General features: G+C 45.2%; 1 protein-coding gene across 1 annotated transcript in view; it reads right to left on the bottom strand.

The window, feature by feature from the left end:
• LOC135057303 (protein-glutamine gamma-glutamyltransferase E-like) overlaps positions 1–11,270 on the bottom strand; it is a 266,064-nt gene extending 254,794 nt beyond the window's left edge. Inside the window, exon 1 of the mRNA XM_063963192.1 lies at positions 10,701–11,270. Coding sequence (XP_063819262.1) covers positions 10,701–11,270 — 570 coding nt within the window. The remainder of the gene's footprint in view (positions 1–10,700) is intronic.
• Between the last annotated feature and the right edge of the window lie 775 nt (positions 11,271–12,045).

The following is a 12,045-nucleotide window of genomic DNA, read 5'->3' as shown; positions in this document are numbered from 1 at the left end:
TATTTCATCTTCCTCGCAAAGGACTGTTGAACAGTCAATTGCTTACTGGAAGTAGTACAAGTGGGCTTACGACTTCCCCTCTGGGATGACCATCGACTCCCAACGGCAACAACAGCAGCGCCAGCAGCAGTAGGCGTTACACGCAAGGATGCATCGGAGGAATCCCAGGCAGGAGAGGACTCGTCAGAATTGCCAGTGACATGGCCTGCAGGACTATTGGCATTCCTGGGGAAGGAGGAAATTGACACTGAGGGAGTTGGTGGGGTGGTTTGCGTGAGCTTGGTTACAAGAGGAAGGGATTTACTGGTCAGTGGACTGCTTCCGCTGTCACCCAAAGTTTTTGAACTTGTCACTGACTTATTATGAATGCGCTGCAGGTGACGTATAAGGGAGGATGTTCCGAGGTGGTTAACGTCCTTACCCCTACTTATTACAGCTTGACAAAGGGAACACACGGCTTGACACCTGTTGTCCGCATTTCTGGTGAAATACCTCCACACCGAAGAGCTGATTTTTTTGGTATTTTCACCTGGCATGTCAACGGCCATATTCCTCCCACGGACAACAGGTGTCTCCCCGGGTGCCTGACTTAAACAAACCACCTCACCATCAGAATCCTCCTGGTCAATTTCCTCCCCAGCGCCAGCAACACCCATATCCTCCTCATCCTGGTGTACTTCAACACTGACATCTTCAATCTGACTATCAGGAACTGGACTGCGGGTGCTCCTTCCAGCACTTGCAGGGGGCGTGCAAATGGTGGAAGGCGCATGCTCTTCACGTCCAGTGTTGGGAAGGTCAGGCATCGCAACCGACACAATTGGACTCTCCTTGTGGATTTGGGATTTCGAAGAATGCACAGTTCTTTGCTGTGCTGCTTTTGCCAGCTTGAGTCTTTTCATTTTTCTAGCGAGAGGCTGAGTGCTTCCATCCTCATGTGAAGCTGAACCACTAGCCATGAACATAGGCCAGGGCCTCAGCCGTTCCTTGCCACTCCGTGTGGTAAATGGCATATTGGCAAGTTTACGCTTCTCCTCCGACAATTTTATTTTAGGTTTTGGAGTCCTTTTTTTACTGATATTTGGTGTTTTGGATTTGACATGCTCTGTACTATGACATTGGGCATCGGCCTTGGCAGACGACGTTGCTGGCATTTCATCGTCTCGGCCATGACTAGTGGCAGCAGCTTCAGCACGAGGTGGAAGTGGATCTTGATCTTTCCCTAATTTTGGAACCTCAACATTTTTGTTCTCCATATTTTAACTAAAAGGCACCTCAGGTAAACAATGGAGATGGATGGATTGGATACTAGTATACAATTATGGACGGGCTGCCGAGTGCCGACACAGAGGTAGCCACAGCCGTGAACTACCGCACTGTACTGTGTCTGCTGCTAATATATAGACTGGTTGATAAAGAGATAGTATACTCGTAACTAGTATGTATGTATAAAGAAAGAAAAAAAAAACACGGTTAGGTGGTATATACAATTATGGACGGGCTGCCGAGTGCCGACACAGAGGTAGCCACAGCCGTGAACTACCGCACTGTACTGTGTCTGCTGCTAATATAGACTGGTTGATAAAGAGATAGTATACTACTAATATTATATATACTGGTGGTCAGGTCACTGGTCACTAGTCACACTGGCAGTGGCACTCCTGCAGCAAAAGTGTGCACTGTTTAATTTTAATATAATATTATGTACTCCTGGCTCCTGCTATAACCTATAACTGGCACTGCAGTAGTGCTCCCCAGTCTCCCCCACAATTATAAGCTGTGTGAGCTGAGCAGTCAGACAGATATATAATATATATAGATGATGCAGCACACTGGCCTGAGCCTGAGCAGTGCACACAGATATGGTATGTGACTGACTGAGTCACTGTGTGTATCGCTTTTTTCAGGCAGAGAACGGATATATTAAATAAACTGCACTGTGTGTCTGGTGGTCACTCACTATATAATATATTATGTACTCCTGGCTCCTGCTATAACCTATAACTGGCACTGCAGTAGTGCTCCCCAGTCTCCCCCACAATTATAAGCTGTGTGAGCTGAGCAGTCAGACAGATATATATAATATTATATATAGATAATAGATGATGCAGCACACTGGCCTGAGCCTGAGCAGTGCACACAGATATGGTATGTGACTGAGTCACTGTGTGCTTTGTATCGCTTTTTTCAGGCAGAGAACGGATTATAAAGTAAACTGCACTGTCCTCACTAGTAAACTTTCTCCACTCAGTCTCTACACTTCTACAGTAACAGTACTCCTCCTAGTCAGCTCCAGTAAATCTCTCTCAGTCTCTTATAATCTAAATGGAGAGGACGCCAGCCACGTCCTCTCCCTATCAATCTCAATGCACGTGTGAAAATGGCGGCGACGCGCGGCTCCTTATATAGAATCCGAGTCTCGCGATAGAATCCGAGCCTCGCGAGAATCCGACAGCGTCATGATGACGTTCGGGCGCGCTCGGGTTAACCGAGCAAGGCGGGAAGATCCGAGTCGCTCGGACCCGTGAAAAAAAACATGAAGTTCTGGCGGGTTCGGATTCAGAGAAACCGAACCCGCTCATCTCTAATAAAAATCACATAAAAGCTTCACACATAACAACACAAAACAAGTGTTAGCCTTAATGCCTGCGATTTATAATGAAATTACCAGAAGCAGCGAACTGACAAAGCAGTTCAGTCACAGCATGTGTAATGTGAGTCCCGGGCTCCCACCGATGTTATTACCACGCTGGATCAGCTTATCTGGGTCTCATCAGTCGCAGTCACGCCCAGCTGCCCAAGTTTTCAATGTCCCTGCCTCCAACGCGTTTCCACCCCGGCACTGGGGTCTTTTTCAAGGAATTCCAGGATGTATGTGTGAAGCAATCCTAACAAACTATTTATGAGGGAGTAAACCAATGAAAATCCTCATTTCCCAGCTGGTGCTAATCAGATAAAGAAAACTACATCTCCCATGATACTCCTAGTGTTAATTGTTCTAATGATGCTATTTCCTACCTATTGCATAACTACCGCCTGGGTCTCTTTGTAATACATGGCCACTCTAGCATACTTAATGATATAGGTGGAGCCTGGTGTGATTATATTGTTTCAGGGCAATATTTTAATAATGAGTTTTATGCTTTAACTTTATTATTACAGTGCGCGTTGCCTAGGTAACCGCACTGCCCCTCCGTTGCGTCACTTCCGTTTTTTGGATGCCTAGGCACCCATTATACCGGATCGTGACAGGCATGATCTTCACATCCAAGTGAACTGATGTGTGGAGTCCTGGCGTTTCATATCCCGAGGGATATGATCTGTCCAGTGTTAGGCCTAAGATCTTTACTCTGGTCTCAGTGCAGGTTGCCGTGGCAACCGTATCTCCCGTCCGTCGCGTCACTTCCGGTTGTCACGGCAACCGTGCTTCCCGTCCGTCGCGTCACTTCTGCTGCGGTTGCCCAGGCAACCCCCGTGCGCGATCGCGGCGGACTCAGTGTCCTGGGCAATCACTCGTCTTCCCTTACTGCATCATAATATATGTGTATCACACCATAATAATGCCCCCATATTGCAGCTCAAAACATATGTAACAATAATGTTCTTATTCTTTACATCCGTCACATCACTTCTGTTTTCAGTTTCCATAGTAACGGTACCGGTATCAACACCATAGACTTCCATCATATGTCCATATAATGATTCCCATAGTCTTATAAAGTCACTTTTAGAATTCCATCAATCTTGATACCAGATCTTCATCATATCATAGCTGTTTTATATTGATGTAGTCCATCATATGTCCTTATATCAAATTATCAAATCGAATCAGGATACATTATTTCATGCTCCAGAGCTTACATATATGAATATCATATGTGTTTACAGCACCAGAATACTGAAAAAACAAGAAATAATATAAATAGGGATGTGCACCTGAAATTTTTCAGGTTTTGTGTTTTGGTTTTGGTTTTGGATTCGGTTCCGTGGCCGTGTTTTGGGTTGGAACGCGTTTTGGCAAAACCTCACCGAATTTTTTTTGTCGGATTCGGGTGTGTTTTGGATTCGGGTGTTTTTTACAAAAAACCCTAAAAAACAGCTTAAATCATAGAATTTGGGGGTCATTTTGATCCCATAGTATTATTAACCTCAATAACCATAATTTCCACTCATTTTCAGTCTATTCTGAACACCTCACACCTCACAATATTATTTTTAGTCCTAAAATTTGCACCGAGGTCGCTGGATGGCTAAGCTAAGCGACACAAGTGGCCGACACAAACACCTGGCCCATCTAGGAGTGGCACTGCAGTGTCAGGCAGGATGGCCCTTCCAAAAAATACTCCCCAAACAGCACATGACGCAAAGAAAAAAAGAGGCGCAATGAGGTAGCTGTGTGAGTAAGCTAAGCGACCCTAGTGGCCGACACAAACACCTGGCCCATCTAGGAGTGGCACTGCAGTGTCAGGCAGGATGGCCCTTCCAAAAAATACTCCCCAAACAGCACATGACGCAAAGAAGAAAAAAAAGAGGCGCAATGAGGTAGCTGTGTGAGTAAGATAAGCGACCCAAGTGGCCGACACAAACACCTGGCCCATCTAGGAGTGGCACTGCAGTGTCAGGCAGGATGGCCCTTCCAAAAACTACTCCCCAAACAGCACATGACGCAAAGAAGAAAAAAAAGAGGCGCAATGAGGTAGCTGTGTGAGTAAGATAAGCGACCCAAGTGGCCGACACAAACACCTGGCCCATCTAGGAGTGGCACTGCAGTGTCAGGCAGGATGGCCCTTCTAAAAAATACTCCCCAAACAGCACATGACGCAAAGAAAAAAGAAAGAAAAAAGAGGTGCAAGATGGAATTGTCCTTGGGCCCTCCCACCCACCCTTAGGTTGTATAAACAGGACATGCACACTTTAACCAACCCATCATTTCAGCGACGGGGTCTGCCACACGACTGTGACTGAAATGACTAGTTGGTTTGGGCCCCCACCAAAAAAGAAGCAATCAATCTCTCCTTGCACAAACTGGCTCTACAGAGGCAAGATGTCCACCTCATCATCATCGTCCGATTCATCACCCCTTTCACTGTGTACATCCCCCTCCTCACAGATTATTAATTCGTCCCCACTGGAATCCACCATCTCAGATCCCCGTATACTTTCTGGAGGCAATTGCTGCTGGTGAATGTCTCCATGGAGTAATTGATTATAATTCATTTTAATGAACATCATCTTCTCCACATTTTCTGGAAGTAACCTCGTACGCCGATTGCTGACAAGGTGAGCGGCGGCACTAAACACTCTTTCGGAGTACACACTGGAGGGAGGGCAACTTAGGTAGAATAAAGCCAGTTTGTGCAAGGGCCTCCAAATTGCCTCTTTTCCCTGCCAGTATACGTACGGACTGTCTGACGTGCCTACTTGGATGCGGTCACTCATATAATCCTCCACCAATCTTTCAATGGTGAGAGAATCATATGCAGTGACAGTAGACGACATGTCAGTAATCGTTGGCAGGTCCTTCAGTCCGGACCAGATGTCAGCATCAGCAGTCGCTCCAGACTGCCCTGCATCACCGCCAGCGGGTGGGCTCGGAATTCGTAGCCTTTTCCTCGCACCCCCAGTTGTGGGAGAATGTGAAGGAGGAGATGTTGACAGGTCGCGTTCCGCTTGACTTGACAATTTTCTCACCAGCAGTTCTTTGAACCCCTGCAGACTTGTGTCTGCCGGAAAGAGAGATCCAACGTAGGTTTTAAATCTAGGATCGAGCACGGTGGCCAAAATGTAGTGCTCTGATTTCAACAGATTGACCACACGTGAATCCTGGTTAAGCGAATGAAGGGCTCCATCCACGAGTCCCACATGCCTAGCGGAATCGCTCTGTTTTAGCTCCTCCTTCAATGCCTCCAGCTTCTTCTGCAAAAGCCTGATGAGGGGAATGACCTGACTCAGGCTGGCAGTGTCTGAACTGACTTCACGTGTGGCAAGTTCAAAGGGCAGCAGAACCTTGCACAACGTTGAAATCATTCTCCACTGCGCTTGAGACAGGTGCATTCCACCTCCTTTGCCTATATCGTGGCCAGATGTATAGGCTTGAATGGCCTTTTGCTGCTCCTCCATCCTCTGAAGCATATAGAGGGTTGAATTCCACCTCGTTACCACCTCTTGCTTCAGATGATGGCAGGGCAGGTTCAGGTTTTTTTGGTGGTGCTCCAGTCTTCTGTACGCGGTGTCTGCATGCCGAAAGTGACCCGCAATTCTTCTGGCCACCGACAGCATCTCTTGCACGCCCCTGTCGTTTTTTTAATAATTCTGCACCACCAAATTCAAGGTATGTGCAAAACATGGGACGTGCTGGAATTTGCCCAGATGTAATGCGCGCACAATATTGCTGGCGTTGTCCGATGTCAGAAATCCCCAGGAGAGTCCAATTGGGGTAAGCCATTCTGCGATGATCTTCCTCAGTTGCCGTAAGAGGTTTTCAGCTGTGTGCGTATTCTGGAAAGCAGTGATACAAAGCGTAGCCTGCCTAGGAACGAGTTGGCGTTTGCGAGATCCTGCTACTGGTGCCGCCACTGCTGTTCTTGCAGCGGTTGGCAATACATCTACCCAGTGAGCTGTCACAGTCATGTAGTCCTGAGTCTGCCCTGCTCCGCTTGTCCACATGTCCGTGGTTAAGTGGACATTGGGTACAACTGCATTTTTTAGGACACTGGTGAGTCTTTTTCTGACGTCCGTGTACATTCTCGGTATCGCCTGCCTAGAGAAGTGGAACCTAGATGGTATTTGGTAACGGGGGCACACTGCCTCAATAAATTGTCTAGTTCCCTGTGAACTAACGGCGGATACCAGACGCACGTCTAACACCAACATAGTTGTCAAGGCCTCAGTTATCCGCATTGCAGCAGGATGACTGCTGTGATATTTCATCTTCCTCGCAAAGGACTGTTGGACAGTCAATTGCTTACTGGAAGTAGTACAAGTGGTCTTCCGACTTCCCCTCTGGGATGACGATCGACTCCCAGCAGCAACAACAGCAGCGCCAGCAGCAGTAGGCATTACACTCAAGGATGCATCTGAGGAATCCCAGGCAGGAGAGTACTCGTCAGACTTGCCAGTGACATGGCCTGCAGGACTATTGGCTTTCCTGGGTAAGGAGGAAATTGACACTGAGGGAGTTGGTGGTGTGGTTTGCGCGAGCTTGGTTACAAGAGGAAGGGATTTACTGGTCAGTGGACTGCTTCCGCTGTCGCCCAAAGTTTTTGAACTTGTCACTGACTTATTATGAATGCGCTGCAGGTGACGTATAAGGGAGGATGTTCCGAGGTGGTTAACGTCCTTACCCCTACTTATTACAGCTTGACAAAGGCAACACACGGCTTGACACCTGTTGTCCGCATTTCTGTTGAAATACTTCCACACTGAAGAGCTGATTTTTTTTTGTATTTTCACCAGGCATGTCAATGGCCATATTCCTCCCACGGACAACAGGTGTCTCCCCGGGTGCCTGACTTAAACAAACCACCTCACCATCAGAATCCTCCTTGTCAATTTCCTCCCCAGCCCAAGCAACACCCATATCCTCATCCTGGTGTACTTCAACACTGACATCTTCAATTTCACTATCAGGAACTGGACTGCGGGTGCTCCTTTCAACACTTGCAGGGGGCGTGCAAATGGTGGAAGGCGCAAGCTCTTCCCGTCCAGTGTTGGGAAGGTCAGGCATCGCAACCGACACAATTGGACTCTCCTTTGGGATTTGTGATTTCGAAGAACGCACAGTTCTTTGCTGTGCTTTTGCCGCAAGTCTTTTCTTTTTTCTAGCGAGAGGATGAGTGCTTCCATCCTCATGTGAAGCTGAACCACTAGCCATGAACATAGGCCAGGGCCTCAGCCGTTCCTTGCCACTCCGTGTCGTAAATGGCATATTGGCAAGTTTACGCTTCTCCTCAGACGCTTTTAATTTTGATTTTTGGGTCATTTTTTTACTGATCTTTTGTGTTTTGGATTTTACATGCTCTATTGCTCTGTACTATGACATTGGGCATCGGCCTTGGCAGACGACGTTGATGGCATTTCATCGTCTCGGCCATGACTAGTGGCAGCAGCTTCAGCACGAGGTGGAAGTGGATCTTGATCTTTCCCTATTTTTTTAACCTCCACATTTTTGTTCTCCATATTTTGCGCACAACTAAAAGCCACCACAGGTATACAATGTAGATGGATGGATAGTATAGTATTACTTATACTTATGGACGACGACTGACGACACAGAGGTAGGTACAGCCGTGGCCTACCGTACTGCTGCTTAGTGCTTATATATATGATATACTGTATAACGGACCTGGTGGACACTGTCAGCAGACTGCTATACAAACTAGTATGAAGAAAGAAAAAAAAACACACCACAGGTATACAATGTAGATGGATGGATAGTATAGTATTACTTATACTTATGGAGGACGAGTGACGACACAGAGGTAGGTACAGCCGTGGCCTACCGTACTGCTGCTTAGTGCTTATATATATGATATTATACTGTATAACGGACCTGGTGGACAGTGTCAGCAGACTGCTAAACTAGTATGAAGAAAGAAAAAAAAAACACCACAGGTATACAATGTAGATGGATGGATAGTATAGTATTACTTATACTTATGGACGACGAGTGACGACACAGAGGTAGGTACAGCCGTGGCCTACCGTACTGCTGCTTAGTGCTTATATATATGATGTTATACTGTATAACGGACCTGGTGGACAGTGTCAGCAGACTGCTAAACTAGTATGAAGAAAGAAAAAAAAAACACCACAAGTATACAATGTTGATGGATAGTATAGTATTACTTATACTTATGGACGACGACTGACGACACAGAGGTAGGTACAGCCGTGGCCTACCGTACTGCTGCTTAGTGCTTATATATATGATATACTGTATAACGGACCTGGTGGACACTGTCAGCAGACTGCTAAACTAGTATGAAGAAAGAAAAAAAAAACACCACAGGTATACAATGTAGATGGATGGATAGTATAGTATTACTTATACTTATGGACGACGAGTGACGACACAGAGGTAGGTACAGCCGTGGCCTACCGTACTGCTTAGTGCTTATATATATGATATACTGTATAACGGACCTGGTGGACACTGTCAGCAGACTGCTAAACAAACTAGTATGACTATGAAGAAAAAAAAAAAACACCACAGGTATACAATGTAGATGGATGGATAGTATAGTATTACTTATACTTATGGACGACGAGTGCACTGACGACACAGAGTTAGGTACAGCCGTGGCCTACCGTACTGCTGCTTAGTGCTTAATTATATATAAAATATACTGTATAACGGACCTGGTGGACACTGTCAGCAGACTGCTAAACAAACTAGCATGAAGAAAGAAAAAAAAAAACACCACAGTGTTTTTCAGGCAGACAAACGTATACTGGACTGGTGGTCACTGTCAGCAAAACTGTGCACTGTACTCCTGCCATAACTGCTCCCCAGTCCCCACAATTAGGCAGTGTGAGCAGTGCACTCAGCACAGATATATCATGCAGCAGTGCAGCACACTGAGTGAGCACAGATATGGTGGAGCGTTTTTTTTCAGGCAGAGAAACAACGGATTAAACTCAAAACCCTGCACTGTACTCCCTAACAGCTGCTCCCCGTCCCCAATCCTCCCCACAATTAAAACTAAGTCACTCAGTTTTTTTTTCTTTTTCTAATACAACGGAGAGGACGCCAGCCACGTCCTCTCCCTATCAATCTCAATGCACGTGTGAAAAATGGCGGCGACGCGCGGCTCCTTTATATAGAATCCGAGTCTTGCGAGAATCCGACAGCGGGATGATGACGTTCGGGCGCGCTCGGGTTAACCGAGCAAGGCGGGAGGATCCAAGTCGCTTGGACCCGTGTAAAAAAAAGGTGAAGTTCGGGCGGGTTCAGATTCCGAGGAACCGAACCCGCTCATCACTAATAAATATATCATCAAATACAACCCCAGAAATGTACCGACAAGATTTCCTCCTGTAAATATCCCTACAGCGAGGAATCCTGTCTATATAATCTTCCATCTATCCATAATCAAGAACTTTATTATATAGGAACAAAGATGAACAGTGGGCAGTATTAATAGTAACCCTAAAGGAAGTGGTTTATATGAGCTTGTCATAATTAGGACCCAATCTTACAGAAACCACTTTATTTCGAAGTCATTATTGAGTCCCCCGGGTTTCAGGGTTCCCAATTCGAAAATGGTTTGCATTTCTGACTTGGCCAACTGACTGGCCAAGTCTCTATGTCTCCAATGTCCTGGAACCCACTGCAGACCCAAGAAACTTTTAATTCCTGATATATTGCTACTATGTTTTTGTCTGAAGTGTTCCGACAAAGCGTGAGTCTGTAGACCATTCTTTATATTTAGTAGGTGCTCACCTATACGTACTTTAAGAGCCCTTGACGTTCGGCCAATGTAAAACAGTCCACAAGTACACTCTATACCATAGATCACATTCTTTACATTACATGTAATGAAATAATTTATCTTCACTGTCTTTCCATTTATCACTACTTCTGTTAATCTCCTACTGTCTCCCTTTATACTTTTACATCCTAAACAGGATCCGCATCTGAAGAAGCCTTTTGTTCTAACCGTGGGTCCTATTTTCTTCGGTGGACACATACTTCTTACTATTTTGGAACCTATATTGGGAGCCTTTCTGTAGATGCATTTCGGTTTGGCAGGTATTCTTTTTCCTATGATGGGATCCCCTCTAAGTATACCCCAGTGTTTATTCAGAATTCTTTCCAAGGTTTTATACTGGCTGTTGAAAGTTGTTATGAATGCCCAATCTTGGTTGGCAATCTTGGTGGGCGTCTTAGTTTTCTCAACCAGCAAATCTTCTCTATTTAGGGTTCCTACTATATTCATAGTTTTATCTAAGTTGGTTTCCCCATATCCTGAGGCCATGAATTTATTCTTCATCCGGGAAGCCTCTTCATTATAACTCTGAGGTATGGAGCAATTGCGCTTGATCCTCCTAAGTTGTCCCCCGGGGATGGCACTTATCCAATTAGGATGGTGACAACTATCTGCTCTCAGAAAGATCCCCGAATCCGTGGGTTTGGTATAACATCTTGTATGTAGACTGTTATTCTCCATGTATATAGTCACGTCCAAAAAATTGATGGAGGTGGTACTATTTTCAAACGTGAATTCGATATTTAGTTCGTTATGGTTCAGATATGCAAAAAAATCCATGAGTATGTCCTGCCCCCTCTCCAAATAAAGAATACATCATCGATGTATCTTCGCCAGGACACCAGGCTCAACCCCAAACGGGTTGTGTTCCCAGATGTGCTCGTTTTCCCATGCGCCCATAAAAATGTTAGCGTAGCTTGGTGCGAACCTGGTGCCCATGGCTGTTCCAACCTTTTGGAGAAAAAAAGTATCATTAAACAAAAAATTATTATTGGACAAGATAAAATGTACCGATTCTAAAAGGAAGTCCTGTAATTTCTTGTCCAATGTGCTATTTTCTAAAAATGACCTTATGGCTTTTTCTCCTTTATCATGTGCTATGATGGTATATAAAGATCGGACATCTGCAGTGACTAGAATCATACCTTCCTCCCATCTAATGGTTTTGATAAAATTTAATATATCTCTTGTGTCCTTCAAGTGGGATGGGTTAGATAACACCAGGGGTTGTAAATAATGGTCTATGTATTCGGATAGGTTCGATGTTACAGACCCAATGCCCGACACAATAGGCCTGCCTGGGGGATTTGTTGGATTCTTGTGGATTTTCGGAAGGATATATATTACAGGTGTAATGGGTTCTTCCTTCAATAAAATTTTATATTCCTTTTCCCCTATCACTTCCAAATCTCTATATTTGTCCAATAGAATATTTAATTTGTTCAATATTTCATTAGTGGGATCTGAACGTAATCTATGGTACTGTTCTTATCTTCCAATTGTCGAAGTACTTCTTGTTCGTACCATAATTTGGACTTTATCACAATCCCCCCTC

The sequence above is a fragment of the Pseudophryne corroboree genome, chromosome 3 (genome assembly GCF_028390025.1).
Source record: "Pseudophryne corroboree isolate aPseCor3 chromosome 3, aPseCor3.hap2, whole genome shotgun sequence".
In the NCBI taxonomy this organism is placed as follows: domain Eukaryota; kingdom Metazoa; phylum Chordata; class Amphibia; order Anura; family Myobatrachidae; genus Pseudophryne; species Pseudophryne corroboree.
The sequence above is the reverse complement of the archived record's forward strand: the minus strand, read 5'-3'. Positions and strand labels throughout refer to the sequence as shown.